The 23292-nt window shown below is 40.2% G+C and overlaps 1 protein-coding gene across 1 annotated transcript in view; it reads right to left on the bottom strand.

The window, feature by feature from the left end:
* LOC118340893 (1-phosphatidylinositol 4,5-bisphosphate phosphodiesterase beta-1) overlaps nt 1-23292 on the bottom strand; it is a gene marked incomplete in the record, with an annotated part of 102206 nt that overhangs the window by 64595 nt on the left and 14319 nt on the right. The window contains 1 exon segment of the mRNA XM_035679050.1: nt 7487-7555. Coding sequence (XP_035534943.1) covers nt 7487-7555 — 69 coding nt within the window.

Below are 23292 nucleotides of genomic sequence, written 5' to 3'. Positions count from 1 at the left end.
ATTTGAAAAGTGTCCTGAGATAACTTTCTGTTATGAATTGGCGCTATACAAATAAAATTGAATTGAATTGAATTGAAATTGAATGAATTTGCTTGCTTACAACCAAAATGTAGTTGGTTGTCACATAAAACAAAGACAAAAAAAGAAGCTGGAACCTCAGAATGTTTAAAGTTTTTGCCAAACGCCCTAAATGATTTATCAATCGAATTAGTTTCTGATTATTCTTCGTTTAATCTACTAATTGTTTGAGCTCTAGAATCCCCGAACCATATAGTACATTTCAGCTCTGCACTACTAATACCAATGCCAGTGATAAATAATGCCTTCAAACTCTATTTCTCACTTTCTCTTAAACACAAACAGGCACACTCTTTCTCTCTCTTTCTCGCTCTCAACTTCTCCAACAAAGGCCTTCAGACAGACTTATTATCGTTGATTGTCCTCCTAAAGTTTTCCTTTTACATTCAGCTGCTCATCTCTCAAACCATCAGTGCTCATTTGCACAATTGTCATTCTTAAGGATTTGATCATTAATATGCTGCAAAACACTAATGGTCTCAAGTCCACTATTTCAACACACTGCCATGTGACACTAATCTACAGCCTATCAGTGAGAGCACGATGTGCTGCCGACATCCATCTGACTAAATTTCATAGGTTAGCACTGATCCCTGCATGTCACCCTGTAAGCAGGGATCAACTATTATTTCCTTTCAACTTCAGGGGACTGTGTAGTTGTGCAACAGGTGAGACCAGGGTTTGAATTACGATTAGTCTCTCTGGGATTAGAGTGAGACGCTTGTTTGCATATATATTACTGTGTTACGTCTACATTCAGGTTCCTGCATGCATCATTACATCATTCAAACATATAGTACTAAAAATAGCACCTCTGCATAGCAGAGACATTATCATATTCCACACACACAATCATGCACACACAAATAAATCAATCAATCACTGGCTCTGTGACAGCTCAAATGGACTTGCTATGAATGTTGGACATCACAATGTACAATATGTCACCACTGGTGCAGTTAGACATGCCTGAATACTCCCCAAGCTGTTATTAGGTTATATTTGGCAGGAGATTTTGGGTAAATGGACTGTACTTGTATAGCAGCTTTGTAATCGCTTTTTACACTACTTGCCACATTCACCTATTCACACACATTCATACAATGATGGCGAAGGCCATCACAAACAGAAACTAACATTCACACATCAATACACAGCATCAGATGCAATTTGGGATTCAGTATTGTGGTCAGACATGCAGCAGGAGGAGCCAAGGATCGAACCACCAACCTTCTGATTAGTGGACGATCTGCTCTACCTCCTGAGTTACATTCAACGCTTTTATTGGTACTAGGGAATCTCTGTGCAGCTGTAATGTAAACCAGAATTAAAGCTTCTGTGGACTGTTGTTGTATATCTTGCCTTTCACTTATTTTGTTACAACTGCAGACACTTATATTGACAGTATACAGTGTAAATTACACTGCACAGTATACCAAGTGCACTACACACTGTCACTGAACTCATGTTACCTAATGTTTCCATGCTTTTGCAGTTATTCATCTTGTCGTGCAGGAGCATAGCTGTGTCCAGGGTCAGACAAAGGCCTTGCCCACTCTTACATCGATAGATTTGAAGGGCTGTGATTGTTGCAGCTGGAGCACATACTGTGACCCCGTCCTTCATCGATACACACCAGACTGCACAGATGATGGAAATAAACACTGCCACAGCAAGAGCCAGAGCCTTGTGCAGCTCAAAAAACATGCTGTAGAGAGGATATTTAAAAAGCATTAAAAAGCATCCCTCACTTTTGTATTTAAAGAACATGTTAATATAAATTTCATTTCATATTTGTTTACGCTTTAGTGTTACGATATAAGTGATATGGCATCAAAAATTGCCTTCAAAGTGCAATCATCTTGTGATCTGGCTCTGTTTTCTGATATGTAACTTAATTTTGGTAAAGAGAAAAATAAAGAAAAAGAATTTGGTAAGGCACTCCACCACATTTGCAAAATTAATTGCCAGGACATTAATACTGTATGCCCAGTTTACTGTTCCATCTAATAATTAATCTTAAACACGGTCATAACACAGCTGCATTGAATATGTATTTGATGAGGACAGGTCTAAACCCTACAGTAGTTTTTCTGTGTACTCGGAGGAGCTGTTTAGCACTTACTGCTGTGGGAGATGGAGCTTTATCCGACTTTGTTGGCCAGACAGAGCGGTGGTGATAATGGCCTGCTGGCCTCTCCCAGATCCTGTTACACTGCTGGGGACACACAAGCTGCTCTGTATTTAGCAGCAATCCTCACTGTTGCAAGCTCAGACTGTAACAGAGCTGGCGGCTACTTCCTCTCACCTCACAATAAAAGTCTGAAGGAACAAATAGCTCTGGAGGAAATGAACAGCGGAGCCATGATTCTTCTGCCGACTTCACTCCGTTCATTACATTTGTATTCACTATCAAGACAACAACAAGGAAAGCCAAAAGAGAAACCTAGTGCTTTTTTGAGTGTTGCTGTTGATGTAGAGTAACTAGAATGTCCATCTGTTATTTACCACATCATTCATTTGGTATTTTAAGTGCATAGTGTAGCACCATGATTATGGTTGTTTTCCAGCTTTGTTTGGGTTTCCATGTGTTTCTCCGCTGATAACAGTGGCTGCATCACTCCAGACGGTCCACCTTTGTAAACTATCCTCTTTGACAAGACTCCAGAAATAAATTTGTTCCCCTTTCAGTCATTATTTTACATTATAATTTTATTTTGGAGCAAACTTTCACAAGCAATGCCCAATATTACAACAACATAACCATGTGATGTATATCGCTGTCTGCCACACACTGTCAGTCAGTGTAAGTCTGATCATGTATGTATCATGAGGTGGATAAGCTATGTCTTGTTTAACACATAGCTAAACAATCACCGATCACATGGCAGACTCACGCTGGGGTAAGATAAGGATATCTGCTGTATCAGACCACATTCTGTCTGCACATTCTGTCCTCCCACAGCGTAACAGCAACTGTGCTTGATGTCTTAAATCCATTATAAAAAATTGAAAGATCTGAGAATGAAGTCTGTGGTATAGAAAACTAAATCATTAAGGTTTTTCATTTCCAAGATGTATATTACAACCCTGAACTACACAGGCACTGGGAAGAAGCAGGACATTTCAAATACAGTATCTATTCGGACGGAGACAAAGCATGTAATTTTGTCTGTCAGACACCTACTCTAAGCAGCATGGTGAGATGCTGATTACATTTTCCTCTTACTACTTCTTCTAAGAATGAACAATTCAGACAGAAGAAAGGCTTTACAATATGGTCCTCACAGTGTAAAAGGTGGCAGAATGTAGTAAAAGTTATTTGAATGCCATTATGTAGAAGTTAGTTGCATGGTTATGAGATTGGAGATGTGATTGGCTTTGGCTGTTTGGCTGGTGCTGAGGAGAGGGAACATGCTGTGCAGGAACAGGCTAATCTGCTGATTTAATATGAGACAATATCAATGGATGGATTGGAACAGTGGAACCAGGGGCTTTTAACACATGTAAAACAATAAACATGTTTAAAAGATCATGAATGGATGTCAGTCTAGGTTTGCTTCATCTACAATCAAGGTTTTATTTAAGAAGAAGATATACTTTATTGATCCCCTACGGGGAAATTGTTTTTTTCACTCTGTTTTTATACACACACACACACACAGGCTGAAACGCACACTTCATGCACATGTGGACATGCAAAGGGGAGATGTGATGATGGAGCTGCAGCTGTTACCCAGCGCCTCTGAGCGGTTTGGGTTAGGTTGCCTTGCATCCTGTGCACCTCACAGGCACAGGAGTCCACTGGCAACCTCTCCAGCTCACCAGTCCCACACTCCATATTTTGTAGTCTGTGGGACTTGAACCTACAGACTGAGCTACTGCCGCCCCAAGGGTTATTTAACTAGAAATAGGCTCTGTTAAGGTGGCTGCAAATATCAATGGACGACTAACATCAATCAAATGTCAGCTGGTTCTGCTCTGATACATATCTCTTTACAGATCAGTTGTACATGTATTAGGTTTTGTGAGTCCCTGTCACTGAATTATACCTTCATAATATTTGAGACTGTAAAGTAGATAGGGATGCTTATCCATTCTTTGCCCAACAATTTACATTCCAAGAAGCAATATTGGATTTTTGACACAAATCATTTTAGAAGGGCAAAAATACTACTAACTAATACTAAATACTCAAGGTGCACGAAGTAAAAGAAAACAACATATCCATGTTCACCCAGCTAATGACAGAGTTGCCACAATGAAAGATACTTCTTTGCTGCCCCTGTTTGAATACTGAACCGTAAAAGCATTTAAAAAGAATCACACAGATCTAAAAGCAACAACAAATGCTTTGGTTAGTTTTACATTCTCGGTTGTTTGTGTTGAATATGGCAAATCTGCAAGCTATTTGTCGGTATATGGAGTGGATAATTATTAGTGCTGTGCTTTGCTCACCAGACCTAAGGGTGTGTGATTTATTTCTGGAGCCACCCGTCAAACAAAAAGGTTGCCTCTTGTCATTCTGACAAGCAGCCGATCTAATCAGTCTGACCAGTGTTGGGGTAGACACATGCTAATTAACATCATCATCCTGAGCATGGTACAACAAAGGACCCTGCTTTTGTCGTGCTTTGTTATTCTGGTCAGTGCGTGTGTTTGTGGTCCTGTGTGGGATTTGTGTGTCTACAGCTGCGAGGGTACGTAATGTACAAGTGATAGTGAGTGTTCCTCTCTATGAGATGTATTTGTGTTTTTTTATATGTGTGAGTCTTCACAGTGAAAATGTATGAATCACAACTGAGTAGCTGGAGCCCGTGGGCAGGGTGGCATAAGTTCATCAGAGTGCAGACGAGCCGCCCGCACAGTGCGATTAGCCGATGAACACAGCAGCGCGCTCCAAAGCATAATACCGATCAGACAGAAATTCCGATGCTGCTCAAAGACAATGTGAAGTAACTTCAGTTGTAGTAGAAACAAGAGCTCAAAAGAGGTGAGCCAAACCAGCCTTTCCATCTGGAGCCCATTTCAAGCCAGTCTGTTGAGAATGATTGTATCTGAGTCTGACAATATTTGGCTGAGACGCAGGACTCTTGAGTAGCACAATGAAAGCACTTCTGAGGCTTTTTACAGACATGTCACTGCGAGTCCAACATCTCATCTCGTCTTGGTAAGTGTGTTGGTTTCCTGCAATTTGCATGAATGAATGAATGCTGCTAAGGGAGCTCTTAAGTGAGAGCAGAAGGAGCAGTATGAGTTTTAAAGAGCAGAGAGCATATAAATATAAACAGATGCAACAGCAAGACAGTAAAAATAGGAGTTTTATGTACAGTATGACATGAATGAATGTTGACAGGAAAAAGGAATTCGTCTTTTGATTCGCTTCCTCCTAATTTTACCCTCTCATTTACTTAAGATGCATCTCTGGACAGAGAGCACTGCTAATGTATTGAGCAGTTTCAGTCATTTTCATGGTTTATTCAAATCTATTTAAATGTTACTTTGCTATAACAGTCATTGCTTTTGAGCCTATATGTTGTATGGTTCTCACAACTTAACATAAATTGGTATAATGGTATTATTATAAAGGTATTGTGACTTTTGTCTCATATGTGTCTGCTTATGTTGAATTATTCAGTTTTCTTTACTGGCCTAAATTATTATTATGTGTTTTGCATAACCAATACCATCATTTTCAACAAGCTTTTTTTCTGAGTGGAATACAATTCTTCTTTCAGCTTTTGTGTGTTTCTTTCAAGCTGAAGTTAACCGTGCAGTGATCCTTGAAGAATCTTCACCATTCTGACAAGATCCTTAAGAAGTGTGAAGGAGAAATGCTTGAGAAGCAAGCTATGAAAAGTGCTGTCCACTTACAGCGATTGCTGTCCTGTATTGCCTGTGCTTCTCGTCTGACATCTTCCTTTGACCTCACATCATCTCTGTGTCCTTCCGCTCTTCCTCTCATCCTTCCTCTTGCCTTCAGCAGACCTTACAAAAAAGCCTCCCCTTGCTTTTCCTTCTCCTCCCTCTGATCCCCATAGTCTCTCGATCACTTGCCCCCTCCCTCTCTCCTTCCCTCCCTTCCTCTCCTCATCTCATCAACTCTTCAGACACTGTGTCTCACTGGTGCTCCCATTACATAGCCCAGGGTCCATCACCGTTCCATCTCCCAGTAATAGATTTCCAATGCTTCGACCATCTTACCTGTCACGTGGTCATGTCTCCTCCCTGGGTAGCATCACTCTGTAAGCTGTTTAGAAATGCATGAATCCTCCCTGTGTTATTGTACTCATTCCATCATAACTCACTCCCCAGACAGAGCAGCAGTGCGCGACCCCCACTTGCTTCTCCTGCTGCACTGAGTCAAAATGATAAAGACTGCCGCTGCCATGTAGCAGCAGCTTATTATGAGATTGACTAGATTCAAAAGATAAATGAAATTGAGTCTTATTATAATCTAGTATATATAATAAGAAAGTGGGTACGAATGCAGGTTATTGTTCTAATCATTGCTTGGTAAGTGGGAAATTAAGTGGGAATTACTAAAGAACTGAATTTAGCTTTGGAACTGCACCATAATGAGCCAAATTCCTCGACAATTATGGCATGCCAGATTTAAAAATGTGTGTAAAATTTTTTCTCTCATCGCTCACAATCAACAGCATTTTAATTAGCTGTAAAATAGCAATTTGGATACCCTGGACTTGCATGCTTTCCTGGGAAGCCATCCATGTACTGTTCTGTGAGGGTTTGAACTCAAATTATTCTTCTGTGTCATTTGATCTTCACTTCCTCGCGTTTGTCTTCACATCGTTGTCGAAAACCTACACTACACAAGATCTGCAGATGAACTGTGAAGAGCATCCATATAATCACACACAGTTACATACAAATATAGATATAGATGAAAAGTCACTTTAGTGCAAAATCTTAAGTTCGAAAGGTTAAATGAGAGACAATTACATCTCCAACTGCACCTCCCATAGGAACACTACACCCATTTCTGTATGTACAAGAAATGTACATATTTACAACCAGCTGAACCAATTTCAATCCTATCCATAACAGAGTTCTTGGCTAGATGGATGCAGACAGTGTCTGATTCATGGTTGGGCTCACACCCACTCATGATTTTCATTTCTGTGCAAAAATAAACACAAACACTTACAAAGCATATCGTCACCCAAAAAATGCCCTCGTCTGTCCTTTCAGTACATTGTTCATTGTGTTCCCAGAGCCTCAACAGACAAAAACAAGAACAATACTGAAACTATTGTTCTTTATTCAAGATGTAGTATTGCAAAAACAACCATAAGGCATCCAAATAAATATGTTTTCATACATATATCCAAGTAAGTGGGCTTGGCAAGACAACTAGTTAAAGAAAATGTGTTAAGTTCAGGGTTACCTTTGGTGTTTTGGTGCACTTTCCATTTCTGGCATCTTTTATGTACGCTATATCCAGTAGGTCTGTATCCTGTAAACAAGAAGAAGCACAGTTAAATCAGTATCAATGTCAACCAAGTGCTAATTCAAAGACTTTAAAGATAAAGGAACCATTTCAGCAACCCTTTCCATTTCCAAACCTACCACCTGTGGCCAAAGGCCTTGTATGTTCCATAAATGTTTAGGGACACACATTAGCCTCAATACCAGAAGCCATGTGGGAGTCATTTATTGTAGATAGATGCAAATTTAGAGACACTTTGCCCTGCGTGTCATTGTAGTGTTGTGTACGAAATTAGGACAAACGTGTAAAGTTCCCATGTTGACTGATGACCTGGCTAAATTAGCACTTTAGCACAAATACTCAAAAATAGGTTTTGTAGAATTTCCTCATTAAATCAGATACCTGAAACCAAGCCAGAAACCAAAGAAAAAGGTAGATTGTGTTTCATGATAGACAATATCCTCAGCCGCAACACACCACTGGAGTCACTGCTGGCAACGAAAAACACTGGTTGGATGCAAAACACTCCACACATACACAATGTTCTGCTTGCCACATCTTGGCTAGAGTCAGCTGTGTGAGTGGTAGTCAACTGGCAATGAGACACGACATGGCACCCCAATGAAAACAGCCTTGAAAACACTGTCAACAACATTATGATTTAACCAAAAAGTTAAGTAGGGCTCTCTGTAAAAGCATTTTAAGTCAGTGGAAACTTTGGCTCCACTGTTGATTCATTATTGATACAGCAGTGTGGAAAGCAATGTCAGAGCTTCTTGTTCCATCTTACAGCTCTAACATTTTACATTACACTATTGTGGTGCAGGCAAAGTTGGACAGAATTCAAAATAAGAGCGCTGGAATAGAGACACCATGAAGCATTTTACATCTTCTTAGAGCCGATTTCAAATTACAATGATCTGAAGCAGACTTTAAATTACATTCATCTGAAGTTGGCATTATCTTCCCTTTTAGCAATCCATCGGCCAAATGTTTCATGCTTATTTGCAAGCCTATTGTCCTTTATACGACCAGTAGTGCAGAAAATACAACGAAAATGCATTCATACAGAAGGCCCCTGCTACCTCCTTTCAGTCACCACATGCCTTTATCAGGCTGGATTATCGCTCCCTCTATCTCTCTGAGAGGGAGCCAGGACATGAGTTGGAAAATTAACCAGAGTGAACTGTGTGTCCACTCAGCATTATCTGGGGAGACAAGGAGCGACGGGGGCCTGACTCAATCTCCAGCCGTGATGCTGTATCTCACCATCTCAAGGCCATGAGGTTTGCGGAAAATTGCACCCGGCCATTCTTCCTTATCTTCAAATCCATACCTACCTTAGTGGTCGCCAAAGATTATATTTCATTCTAATTACTAAACAATATTTTAGTGTATATTATTTATTTGCTTTTGTCAAATTCTGCTACTTGTAAATGTTGAAAATTTTGATTTATTCATTCAAACTATAATTTTTCTTAAATCAGCACTTCTTGCAGCCATATAGTATTGGTCAACAGAGGTCTTAAAAATTGTTGCCACTTGTCTACAGCACATGAACAGCCACTGTCTGTCTCCAAATAAGAGGCGGAAATTAAAGCACTCTATTCTATGGCTGTAATCCACAAGGACAAGTTATTCTTTTTCTGCTGTGTGTAGCATCAATTAGACTGTCCCTGTTTGCACAAAGAGCCTCTGAGTCAAAGGTTAACGCCTACATCGGATCTGCAAATGCCTGCCTTTGAAGTCTCTTTAAAGAGATGGAGCTCCGCATGGGGGCCTGGTGTAACAGTGGGGCTTCAGGGAGCAGTTCGCTGATGGGGTCTTTTTTTGTGCCCTCTAGCCCTGCACAGTTAACGCAACTCTAAGCTGGTCTAGCGTCACTGGTTGACTGTTAACCTAAAGAGCCGACTCATTAAAGGTAAAGCACACCGCCTGTATGGCTGACAAGCTGCTCACACAGTGTGCGACTGAGGTGTTACATGTGTAGCCATTACCGTAACATCCAAAGAACTGCATCAGCATTTGCTGCAGTGTGCTGAGGCTTACTCATTGTGGAGATGTAAATAAAAGTTGATGCCAATGACATTTTATTAATACTGACTTGGATTTATAATCGCAGACACTGAAGTTAATTAAAGTACTTTCTTTCTGTCTAGCAGTCCAGCCATAATTTCTCTCATTTATTTCCTATGACATATGTTCTTTATCTCTTCATTTCTGTCATCTCTCTTGATTCATCACACTGCCTCTTGCTCTGTCTTTCTCTCTCTTATTTATCTCCCTCTCTCAGGGCTTTTCTGTGTGCATAAAAAAAAAACTGTGAGCAGGGATCCAAAGCCTATTAAGATCCACGGCACGTCCAGGAAGCAAGCAGGGCCAGCAGGAGAGAAACTACAGAAATTAATGAACATGCTTAACATGCGCTGGCCCTGGGCTTTGTTTTCTGTTTGTCTATCTCTCTTTGAGCTGCTGTTCATGCAACATCTGTAACATGCTGCCTTCCTCTTAAAATTAAAGCCATTCCTTTTCCAAGTAGCAAGTAAGGAGAATGGTGTTTATAAGAAACTGTAGGAAATTCATCATTGATTTGTGAGTCTTTTGTTGTAAAATGTGCATATGCTTCAGGCACTTTGTACATCTAATATATATGCACTGTTCTTGTGTTGGACCACTCTTTGTTATCCTATAATATGAAAGAACATTGAGTTCACTAGCGTATGAAATGTGATATACAAAAATTGACTTGAGGCTAACCGGGGGAAAAAATCTGTTACAAGGTGCTTTGAATAAAATATCTACAATGAGGCTTGCAGAGTCTGGCCAGGTTGGTTGGTTTTTATAACAAAGAGTTCTGTTGCCCTTTGAAGCAACAATCTTTCACAGCTTTAGTAGCAAATGAGGGATGTGCCAGTGTGAGAAAAAAGGGAGAGAATGTTAAAGAAACCTGGAAGAGATGGAGAAAGGGATAAATGGAAGTGGGGAGACAGAAAGCCACAGGTTAAGATTGCTCATTTACTAGCAGTATGCTTGACAGTCTCTAGGTTCAAAATGGATGGGCACTCCACAGGGCTCAGAGCCTCTGCTGAGCAACGGAGACAAGGTGCAAAAAAAAAAGTGAGGGCAGGAAAGAGGGAGAGGTGAATACACACTGAGCAAATGAAGGGGGAGATGTTTGAGACAGGACTGTTTTGTCTGTGGTACTGGGGCCATCTGTGAAGTACAGGATTTAAATATATAATAATATTAGTAATATACAGTGCAATTGTTTTATTTATTTGAATAATTAAAAAGCTAAACATTTAATAGTTAATTCCACTGTGTTATGTTTCATCTACAACCCTGCATATCCACTTCAGCTGTGGTTTGCTTACAGGACTGCTGACAGGGTACACACACAGACTATACTGGTATAAAATGTCAGGGTGGCCCCTAACCCCTTCATGCCAACTCAGGGACCAAAATAAGCACAGTGTGTATAGCAAGACTCTTGTGACTATACAAAACGTTGAAGTAAACAAAAAGTAAACAGAAATAAAAGATAAAATAGATGAAACATTTTGAGTTTTACATGATGCAAAGCTACATTTTGCTAAACAAATTACACTGCTGCATTCTCTATACACAATAGTTTTTAAAGGCCCACTGACTCAGGATCAGAGGATTCTGGGCATGCAAGTGTTCTCCTAATTATAAACAGAGCTAATACTTATGTGGAACAAAACACACTAAAGCCACACAGGTGCTACGCCTGTCCCTGTAAGTGGCCCTCCAGTGACACTCAGCTGGCGGGAAACATGTACTGTCACAAGAGAAAATGGTGCGTGGAGAGCTGTGCTTGAACTTGGATGAGAGTCACAGCCACTCTTCTGCTCCACTCTCGGGTTCCTATAGAGCGACTCTAACAGCCCCACAGTGATTAAGTCACAAACCTCCTCACCTGAAGTGGCTGACTTAAGAGAGACAGAGAGAGACCTGCAAAAAGTCAGACAAAAGAGGAGGAAGCTTGTATGTAGGAGGAAAATGACTTTGTGAACATTTCACACACATTTCTGCACGTATACTTGTGTGCTTCCTGTCCTAGCAGTAGACTAAGATGGTTTAGTATCTAAAACTCACAGGAGGCCCTATTACTTTTTAAATCATTCCATGGATTAAATGCTTTATTAGAAAGTATAAAGTGGAGCGTGACAGCAAAAGCAGGAGAGAAATGAGGTATGGCATGCGACAAAGGCCTTGAGCCAAATTGGAGAGTCTGGCATTGCCACGAGGCTGCCTGAGGGCCTATTTAAACTGAGCAACTAATTCACTCTGTTTTTCATCCATCCACCCTGTTCCATGTCTCCAGTCCCCCTCTCCCCCCATTACTTCTCTCTCTCTGCAGCACAAAAAAAAGAAATAAAATCTTCAAACAAATCAATGCTCTGTCATAAGTGACCAACAAAGGATCATTTCTGTTTACAGTGTGAATGAAATCAATTGAAAGAGCATTTACCCCACCACAGTATTTTTCCACAAACTCTCAATGGCTACTAGTTGTAAAGGGTAAAATCTCTCTCAATAGAAAATCAATTCTGCGCTTTGGATCTGTAAAATGGATTCTAAACTCCATAAGCTTGAACAAAGTATAATTCATACATTTTCTCATTTCTATGTTCAGTTCAATGGGCTGCTCAAGTATTGGAGAGACGCTTCAGACATTGGGCTGGTATCTCTAACCTTTACCGCACAAACCTTTACAAAATCTGGATTTTCAAAAGAGTGCAGTCCTCTATCTCAGCCAACAGACAAATGTGGTGTGTGGATGCCAGAGATCTCAGCCAGGCAGTCCTGGTACCAGCCACCATGTGGGAGCAACACAGTTTTTTCTCTCTACAGAATGGCTTGGTACTATCGTAAATTCTGCAGAAATGTCTCCAGCTTGTCTCAAGCTTTGACTAACCATGTACACCCTTGGTCCAGTGAATTCCTTTATGCCTTTGAGCATCTTAAAGCTGTGATGCACTCCAGTTTTATCTGCCCCTATTTTTTATGAGAAAATGTGGTTGACATGCTTTAGAGCCGCCTAAAGCATTATAAATGGGTTGCAACCATTTTGTTATCGATTCATCTTCTAGTTGATCTATTTTTCATTTAGTCTATGAAATGTCAAAAACATTGAAAAACTTCAGGTGTTATGTTTTGTCTGACCAACCCTCCAAAATCCAAACCCTCACATTGGCAAGGCTCCAACTGGACAATTTGGGGCATTTTTTTTTAAACTATCTTTGGTAGATAAATGACCGAAGAAATAATTCAATTATTAAAAAACACCTTTCTGTCTAATCCACTGACTAATTATTTCAGCTGTAGTTGGTGCCCCCGAGTCTGTCACATTGTCTGGTAAATAATGTAAATAGGCACTCTACTGGTTCCTTATTTACTTGTACACTGTCACTAAATATCACTAAACATATACCTCCCATGTCCCTAATGTCTCATTACTTACTTACTTAATTTCACTGGTCACTGCTTGCCATGTGTATCCTCTTGGACACCAATTACAACATGGATTGCTGAGCAAGCAGACTTAATGCAGGTTTTTAAATTGTGGGTACAAACGCTATAGCAGGTAATGTAGTAAGGATAATATGTAAGCAAGCTGGAGAGATTGTCAACGGATCTTCTTTCAGTATGTAGGATTTACTTCACCCAAAGGGATCTTTAATTCATCTGTCAAGTTAGAACCAGGATAACACTCCAAATAGGTTCATTCACCAGGCATGTCTAGAAATACGATAAAAATGTATCTTGCAGGATTTGCAGCTACTTTGCTTCCACTATTCCGCCACTGTCATGTACCACACATAAACATGTGTGAAAACGCCTTTTCAGAGGGTTTAACAAGTCATTAAATGTTAAGTGAGTCATAAATGTGACTTTGGTAATGATAAAGTTTGAGTTAGGTTCATGGTCAGACAGATGGAGGGAGGACACATGGATTAGAGGTCAGAAGGATTGAGGGAAGGAAAGAGAAACGGTTATGTGGGGGAAAAAACCACTGAGGCCGAGCGATGGAGAAACGTGGTGGTGGCTGATAGTGGCTATCAGCAGCCGACATGCTCTGCAAAACAACCAATGCTGAGATAAAGGCCACAGGAAGCTTTGTTCTATACATCAGCACACAGCTGCACACTAGGTGATGCATACGCTCACAAAAACTCTATAGGCCGAAATGCACAGACTTATACACACGCAAACTATAACTCCTCTCTATCATCAATCTGCGGTGTCTGCTGTGTTCAGTCGTTATAAACACTTGAGGACTGAGAGCGATGCTGTGACCGGCTCTCCAGCTCACGTTGGTCACCATATTCCTCGGGGCGCGCTAGACCAATCAAATCTTGGACACACGCGCGCAGGCACACACTCGCTTGCACAGTGACAGATGGAGTGTAGTGAGGGATACTGGAGGGAGTGTACTCCTCTCTGATAGATAGCAGAACCAAGTGGGATGACAGAGAAAGCAGAGCCGCTTTCCTCATCTGTCCATCATCCTCTGTTGTTCTCACTCGCTCCGTCTTTGTTATGCTTCTGGCTGGATTTTTTTGCTCCCCTCCTCCTCCTCCTTCCCTTGCTTTACTCTGTCCTCTCTTGTCTGTCTCTGCCTCCACTGTCTTGGACATGTGCCTCTCTGTCTCACTTGTCTCACCTATCCTCTTCCAGGACATCTGCCTCCTTCGTTCCCCCTCATCTTCGCTCCCTCCTGTCTTCTTGCATCTTGACAGCAGCTCTCGTGACGGTTCACATCTTGTCTTGTCTGATCTCCCACCAACACACACACACACACGCACACACACACACGCTAACACACCACCCCCAATCTCTTACTCCGTCCTCTTCCGTCCTAACTCCTCCGCACCATTTAAGTCTGCTCCTCTATGCATCTGTGTGGCTTGCTTCAGGCACACTGCGGATGGCTCTTATCTGCTGCAGTGGAACATCTGAGATCCCCCTCAGAGTGACACACAATGGCACACATGCAGGAGTGCATACATACTTCACAGACACACACATTCCAAAAAAGACATGCGTAAAATCCCCAGAAAGGATGAATTAAGGTAATTAAAGGCCAGACAAGACACAGACACAGCAGTACAACCTAACACACACTATCATGCATTTGTACACACACACGATTTTTCAGTGTCACACATGGTTTTTATTCAATTATAGAAATACAGTTTCCTCTGGGTATCTGTGCAACATATTCATATAGTCTTCTTCTTTCTGAATATTAAACTCACCTTGTCTTTGCAGGTTACAGTTGCAATACAAATGAAATTCTTGGCATTCAAGCAATGCCTAAAAGCTACATTCAACCACACCACATCTCTGTATTCAAGTCTAGGGGCTGAAAGTGATCAGTGTGCCTGTGTGAGCTTGTGCCGGGACTCTCCACTGAAGTCCTTTGAGAATCCCTGCCAGTGGCAGATACAGTGCAGCTCTGGCTCTCATCTTTCACATCACCTCATTTAGACACCTCCTAAGTGCAATCCATGGGCTCTTTGAAGTCAGGACAAAGTAGACAGCTAAGAGAAATGCATTTTTCACTTTCTTTCTGCAGGCAAAGCTCTGTCTTTCCCTCTTCCCCTCTTTCCCTGTGTCTCTTCTTCTCCAAGATTCCTTCCTTAAACTCTCTCTAGTTATCCTTCCTCATCCCTCAACGCTTTTTTCTCTAACTAGAGCAGTTTGATCAGAACAAGTAAACACTAAATACTGTGGGAGGAGGATGAGGGAGAGTAGAGGACAGGAAACTGGCCTGAGTGCAAAACTAAAAACTTTCCAAAATGTGATTTATTCAAACGCCTATTTAAACAGAGTAAGAAGCTCCTTTTTCAAACTTGCGCTCTGTTATGTGTTAGAAACCTATTATGTACACATTCTGTATCATTTCCACTACATCAACCAAACAGTTTGGCTAAGTACCTGCAACAAAATGTTAACAAAAGATTAACAACTGAGGCCAAATATATCAGCATCCCTGACTAGAGCCAGACAGATACTGGATTTTGAGACCAACCTAACAATGTAACAGCCGATATTTGTCTTTTAACAAAAATAATTTCTAAGAATTTGAAACTTGGTTATCAAAGAATTGTGAGTGAGATATCTATTGTGGAGTGGAACACTTTGGTGGAAATGGTTTCAAAATTACCTCAAGCATATATCTAACACTTGCGTACTGCAACTTACTGATGCTTATCACACACTGATACCAATATAGCTGTGATAAACACTGTGTTACTGAAAATATACTGCCATTACTGCTTTAAAAGTTATCTCATTTTTAAATCTATACAATTACAATATAATGCATGTAAAGGATTTTATTTTTAACCGATTATGCAAAGAAATATGTCCAAGATTCAGTGAGCCGTAAAGTCATCCCAATAAGTTACAGTTCCATGTTTCTGATTTTTTTTCAATGATGTATTTAATTGGTTACAATACACGGAAATATAGATTGTAACTGACATGATCACAGTGCCTTGTCATTTGTCATTTTCAATTGGTTGCCAATGACTGAAAACCCTGATCCCCCAGTGTGTTTGTTTAGTTTCTGTCTGTCTGTGTCTATTTGTTAACCTAAACAAACTGAAACCAACGCCAAGCCCAGCGCACGGTTAGCGGCACAAGAGGATCGGAGCAGAATGGTCCAAACTATGCAACGAGTGGAGCTTGTTGAGTTTATAGCAGATCAGGTAGCAGATCAGGTAAGGCTTGAGTGCTGGCAGCTGAATGCGTTCAGAATATAATAAGGCTTAGTGGTGATTAAATCCCCTAGACAAATGTAGGAAAGAGAACTAAACATTTCAACATCAAGTACTACACAAACAAACAGCTTTTTTTAACCTGCCTTTCCGTCAATGTGATAACTTCTACATTAGCATCTTCATCAGAGGAGATGATTTCCAACTGGTTAACCAAACATCTTTGGCTATATTGTCAGTCAACCTGCATTCAGTTCAACTGTGCCAACACCACTATAATGGCAGCATCGTTGGCAGCATACAGAGCAAAATATGCCAGCGAATTGGTCTATACTATTAGCCATGCCAATATATCCGGAAGTTTCTATTCACGTTCCACTCAGAAGCCAAGTGCCTTTTTATCCTCTTTTGTGTCAAAGAAACCACAGGCAATTATGTGTATTTGGCAACAGGTCTTAAAAGCATTTGATACAAATGCAAAGACAATATGAGCATCAGCACAGCACAGTGAGTCTGTGGAGAAGATCTGTGCAAAAGGTTTCACTGCCACTCTGGCTTCAGCTTTTCTGCTAATGTACTGATGAAAACTAATTCTCCATGTCCCGCTCTTCCTTTCTTCTAATGGCGAGGTGTTGTTCCTCTCCCTCCTGTCATGTAACTCTCTCGAGGAAGGCTCACCACCACCACTACCAGGAGCTGGTACTTTAGGTATGGCAGACTGCTGGGCTTCTTGTCTTGCCCCAGAGCAGCTCCAAGCTGTTTAAATTTGATACCTTCTTATCATTACACCAAATTGAATTGACTTTAGTGGGGAAAGAAAGGCGACTGACCCACATTTGTGACACACTTAGTTGCTCGAGCAGAAATGGAACAGCGAGAGGAAGAGGGGAGTCTGAGGGAAATTCGGGAATGGACAACAAAGTAATTGCTTGGCAGAAAACCTTATAAATTCACAAAATTCATTCACACCACACTATTTATCAGTCAAAAGAGATTGAGGTGACAGGTCATGTCTGCAATGTAAGGTACACATAACACTGTGATAATGGACAAAATGCCCCAGTAAAGCATTTATAGAACCTAAATGACTCTGTGTTTGAATGCTTTCTTTTGAGGCAAGTGTCCTTTCTTGCACTTAATTTGGTTCTGACAGGAATTCTGACAGAATTATTCTAAAATCTTACTCAGTTTGTACTTGTGTGTATGTACAGATTGTTAATAATCTACAATAAAGGCCAGAATGAGTCCCTCAGTGTGTTGTTAATAAGCATTCTGACATTAGCATCTGTAGATGGAGAGACAGCAGCTAGATAATTACTACAGAGTACAAAAGAATTCAGCTTAAAATGAAAAGCAGCAGGGAAGCATGAAAACCCAGAAACCCCAAGCTGGTTACGGCCATCTTCAACATCAGAAACTCATCTAATGTAATTATTACGATTAGTCTGTATCAAAACAATCAATAATACAAAGTAAAATCTGTCCAAGAGGGCTGTCTAATTGTGAGGCAAGTATAATTCAGGGCTTCTGAAAGTGAACACAAGATATGCAGCCCTTCCTCACAAGCTTGTTAATGATTAACAAGACCAGTCGATGGAAAAAAGTACTCTTTGCTTTCTGTGATTATCTATACTTACTATCGCTTTGACCACTCTACATTTGTCTGTTTAAAATGGAGTTAAAACCTCTTCTTACCAGTCGCCCACTTGAGCAATTGGTCATTCGTTTATGTGCAGGAAGCACTGGAAATTGTTCGAAAGCTAAAACGCCCGTAATTGCCTTATTAGCAAATGGGACTTGAGTGTAAGCCATCCACTGCCCTGATTCCTCCAGCAAAATGAATTAAATAACATTTATTGAGGCCTTTTAATGAATATGGAAAAACGAGCTTGAAACATTAGAGAGGCAGGGGAAGAGAGAGACAGAAATGAGAGGGAAAAGACAAATGACAGCTCTTTATATATTAACAGGGTTAATATATTAATACAGAGTGCCTATGTGCAGTGTTATGAGAGTAAATGAGCATGATACACAGTCATGAAATGTTCTGTGTGACAAAATGTGAGGCTTGAAGAGGCTCATCATGTTGAGACTTATGTGATTTATTTATTAGCATGCTGAAACTTGCGGGCTACTTGAAGTCTCTTTTAGCACTTGTGAGCAGGAAACTGATAAGCTTGTTGACTGCTCAGATAGTTCAGCAATCTGCACACTGATAAAACGTTCTATATTTCCTGTATTTGGCAAGAAAGTAGCAGTGACGAAATCAAAGATTCTTGATAACACTGATCAATTGCAAGTCCGTCAGACACTGTCCTTTTTTTTTGTCCTTTTACTTTGAGATCTTACTGTTTTATTATCTATCTTATGTTCTTGAATATAATATTAATAACAAAAAGAAAAGTGCAGTTAGCTAATTATCCTTTCTATCTGAAGCAACACATTGTTGAAATATATTTCTGACTGACTTTAAACTGCCTGCTTTATGGGGCCTGTTGTGTGTAATATTGTACTCCTTTGTGTTGTTTATTACTTGTTAACTGGATGTTTCCTTTAATTTTTAACATCAACCTTCCCGCTGTCAGCTTATGAAAAATACCTATTTAGCTAAAGTTGGCGCTGCAAGAGCAGTAACTTTCTATACTCTCTCTTACATAACAAAAAGTAATCATGAATTTGCCATCAAAGCGAACTTTGCCTTTTTTGATTTTACAACAGTCCCCAGAGGAGAAAAGGAATAATTGAAGACGTGTGATTCTGATTAAAATATTCTTTTAACTTCAGTTCTCATCTTTGTGTTGTCAGCGACAGTGTAGATGAAAGAGAAGAGAAAGAGAATGGAAGAACTTCATTACTGGGTGAACTTCTTCCCTACACTGCGCAGCCAGAGAATTTAAGGAAAACTAAACTGCTTAACAAAAGAGAGGTGTATTCTCTCCCTTTAGTGAGCCTTTGAATCAGAACTCTACATGAACATGGTCTTGTGTTTTTAAATGCCACCGTACATGTACCAGGGCTGAAACGATTCCTCAAGTTACTCGAGTAATTCGATTACTTAAAATCATCAAGGCTTCGTTTGATCTATATAACTTTATACAGCCATGTTTCGCCATGTTTTGCACGGATGATTATTACTGTCGCCCAACCCGATTTGCAGGGAGAAAAAAGCAAGTGGCGTAGAGGAGAGGTGGGCCAGAGAACACGACAGGAAGTTTCCTAAGTTTGTGATAATTTCGAGCAGAAACAAAACGAAAACTCAGTACTGAGTTACTGCTGTAAAATCGAACTAGCCTGGCACAATAGCACCACATTAGTGCTTCACTGTGGCACTCTCACACACAGGCACAGGTCACCTACAAGCCCACCTTTCTTAAAGGTGAAGGCCAGGCTGGTAACACAGGTGCAGTTAGGCTGTGGGTGGAGGAGGATGGATCAGATCCTTTACTTAAGTAAAAGTGCTTTCCTTTCCCCCCACTGCTGAAAATATCCTTGAGGAAACATCTAAAACCAATTTAAAAGACCTGTCTTATTTTCTCTATTGTATATTTACTATTGCTGTATTGCAACTATTGCTTTAATAAAGCAAAAGTATTTCTAAACTGATAACTGATAACTCAATTAATCAATGGAATAATTGATAGATTACTTGATTACTTAATTAATAAATAGCTGCAGCCCTAATATGTACATAACATAAAACTGTAGCACTGTTACATACAGCAAGAAGTTCCTTCATATCTCAGCCTTTCTATATGGAGTTTGTTGCCAATTCTCTCCTGTTCACCTGATTTTCTACCAGTAAAGAGGCAAGTAAGAAAGTGAGCTGAACTGGAAACTACATTGCTCGTATAGGTGTGATTGTGAGCGTGAACATGTTTGTCTGTTTATACGAGTGCTTGTCTCTTCCTGTCTTAAACCTGGGATTGAGTGTGACCCGTCCATGGTGTCTCTTCGCCATCGGCTGACAAGCTTTCAGTAACACCATTTGGTCACACATTTTGAACACTCTGATGCCCTCAATTTGACAACCAGAAACTCTGGGGCGTTTGTTTGGAGAGGAAATTAGTTAGATTGAGGATTAGGAGTTACAGTAATTTTCCCTTCCCTTCCTTTTTTCATCATCAACACTGCAACAAACTGATGAGCAACATGAGGTTGTGCTCCATCTAAGCTTCCCCGTCAAAGCCTGGGATGAAACAGGAAGGAAGTGTGTTCTTTTATTGAGAGCTTGTCTACAGTGGGACTTCAAAGTCTTTTGGCTGAATGCCTTTATTTGAAAGGGCTCCCTGAGGAAAGCAGCCACCTGGCTTGGTGCAGCGATGGCAGTCAAATCACAGCAGCAGGGGGGTTTTGAGTACTTTGCAGCATCAAAAAACAAGCTGCATGGATTGGATTGTCATGGCAACTGGGCTGGGTTAGCGTTTGAAGTGAAAGGAAGGGAATAGAAGAAGAAGAAAAGAGAAAGAGAGAGAGAATTAGTCTGTCTATCTGTGTGCCAGTTGAGTCATAAAACACAGTCCTCACAAATTTTAAATGTCAGTTTACTAGAAGCATCAGAGTTTAAATGTCTAAGCTATAAATTCTCTACTGTAATCAATTTAGCATAATTAAAACTAATAGAGCACATCAGTGACTGAGATATCTAATTAATCTCTTCTGACCTCTGGTAACAGCACTCTTACTCGAAAACAGTTATCAATCAGATCAATAAACTACTGCGACCATCTGTAACCTCTGATTTCTGACCCCCACAATCAAAATGTGAGGTCATCCCATTGCAACATACAAACAACAGCTCTCCACTGATCTACACATTTCACCCTAGCAGTCAATGTCCAGCCATCAACTCATTAAGCAACACTCTAGAGAGAGTCAAGCAAAATCATTCATAATGGTGTTAATAAGGGGTAAGAGAAAGATTAATTTACCAATTGCAAATTTCATGCGACCATTTTTATACCTTAATATTGCTGTATATACTTCAGGGAAATTATTGTTTACATAATAATTCACGAGGGGTAAAACGATGCTGACTGAATCAACACATTCACTTTCTTTTTTTCGTGTTGTGTTCCTTAACAAGAGGGTCAAATTACCAGACAAAAAAGCAAAATACAAGCATAGAGGATGATTACACATACGTTGCACATTCCCAGGTTAGATAAAAGCCCTTAAAAGTTTTCAATTGCATCTGGTAACTTGTAACTTTCAACAATCATATCCACCTGTCAATGTGATTGGTCAGGACTGCAGAGGTGTCAGAGTGGCAGGATTTAAATGAATGCAACACTGTAAATGTCTTCCAAGTGTGTGCGTGCTTTGATACCCTTTTAGAGGTGTAAGAAAAACATTTTTTAACTCAGATATCTTGTTCTTGATCGTCTTGGTCCTCTCTTTGACGTCAGGCTTTTTGCCCAGCCTTTATGCATGAGATAAGTATAGTAAAGTATAAACTTTTGCCTTTATATGTGGTCAGAATACACGCCGTACCACCTTGTTTGCTTGACACAAAAACAAAAACACTGCTGTCATTGGGCAGTCAAAGTTCACCTAATATAAGATATTAGAGGCATGGAAGAATTGAATGATAGTGGTTAGTGGGACTCTTGTTCGCTACACGCAGCCTTTACAGGTTCAGCATGAAGGCACTGCCAGACCCGTCTGGGGGGGGATGGGGGAACAAGCATAAACAAGCTGACAATGACTGATTCAGCTGTGTTGTGATGCAGAGCTCGACCCACAGCTCAGTTCTGTCGCAGTCATGCAAATATCTAACTGACAGCTACAACAGCAGACTGGCCTCCGCTGCACATTTAAATCTATTCAAATCATGGCTATGTCAGAATGACAGCTCCAAACTCAAGAAAACAATGCTGCCTGAGGGCCTATAAACTACAGAGCCTTCTCTTCTCTACACATTTCATGGTAAAGGTTTAAATGTTGAAGGTTCATATTTGTCTCACCTTATTTACCGCCTGTGATCAAATTACTCCCAGTTGCCTAGGAGGATAATGTAACTTAGTAACTTATGGAATATATAAATATTCAAGTTTTATTCCTTGCACGAAGAAAGGTATCAGAAAAAGCAATCTGGCAGGCGCTGGCTAAAATTAGCTTTTAATCTGATTTTAACTGTTGTTAATATTATAGTGCAGAAATTTCATAAAAAAAGACATGTGTGTTTAATAAGGGTTACCCTTAGAGCACTGCATCTTTTATTATTGCAACAAAACCAATATAAGAACCGAGCAGGTAATAATGAAGAGATAATCAGCATGTCCTAAGACAGTAATGACAGAGTGCGCCAAGAGAGGGAAAGACAGATGGAAGTACAGACATGACAGGGACAAAATTGAACAAAAACAGAGTGAAAGTGAAGCAGACCTTTCAGCTACTGTAGTCTGTTGAGCAGAGATAAAGTCAATTTACCGGCATCACCATTAACCATACATCTGTGTTCCACATAAAAATTTCATTAAGTCCTTTCTAATTTTTTTTATACTGGAAATAAGAGAGATTTGACAGTGTTCAAGTAAATGGAACAAGACAGCTAAAGAGAAAGGCAGTGTCATTTTTGAGTCATCCTCATCCAAGGTAAGTCTCTGCTTCCTTCAGTCACTCTGCTTTTCCACTCCTGTGACCGTGTGCAGCACCACAGTCATACAAATACTGAGCACTCAATGTCAAACCGCATTCTGTGGGAACTGTGTCAGACGAAAGCAATCAAACATAATAGAGATTTTTGAATAAGCAGCCCAGAAATAGGCCAGCATAAATGTTATAAATACCTGGACCCATGAGACAATGAGAAGCTTAATCATCCTCTTCACTCTGCTGTCATAGCAGCCAGTCAGACAGACAGAGCACCCTTGATTGGGCCAACATGAGCTGTTGTCTGTTGGCAGTAAGTCATACTGTACCCAAGCACTTAGGCTAACAGGAAGTATTTAATGTGATACATTTTGTTAAAAAATCATTATCTATGACTAATATAAGCTTCAGATTTTTTCT

This window comes from Morone saxatilis, unplaced genomic scaffold (assembly GCF_004916995.1).
Source record: "Morone saxatilis isolate NCDOM2014 unplaced genomic scaffold, NCSU_SB_2.0 Contig7, whole genome shotgun sequence".
In the NCBI taxonomy this organism is placed as follows: Eukaryota; Metazoa; Chordata; class Actinopteri; family Moronidae; genus Morone; species Morone saxatilis.
The sequence above is the reverse complement of the archived record's forward strand: the minus strand, read 5'-3'. Positions and strand labels throughout refer to the sequence as shown.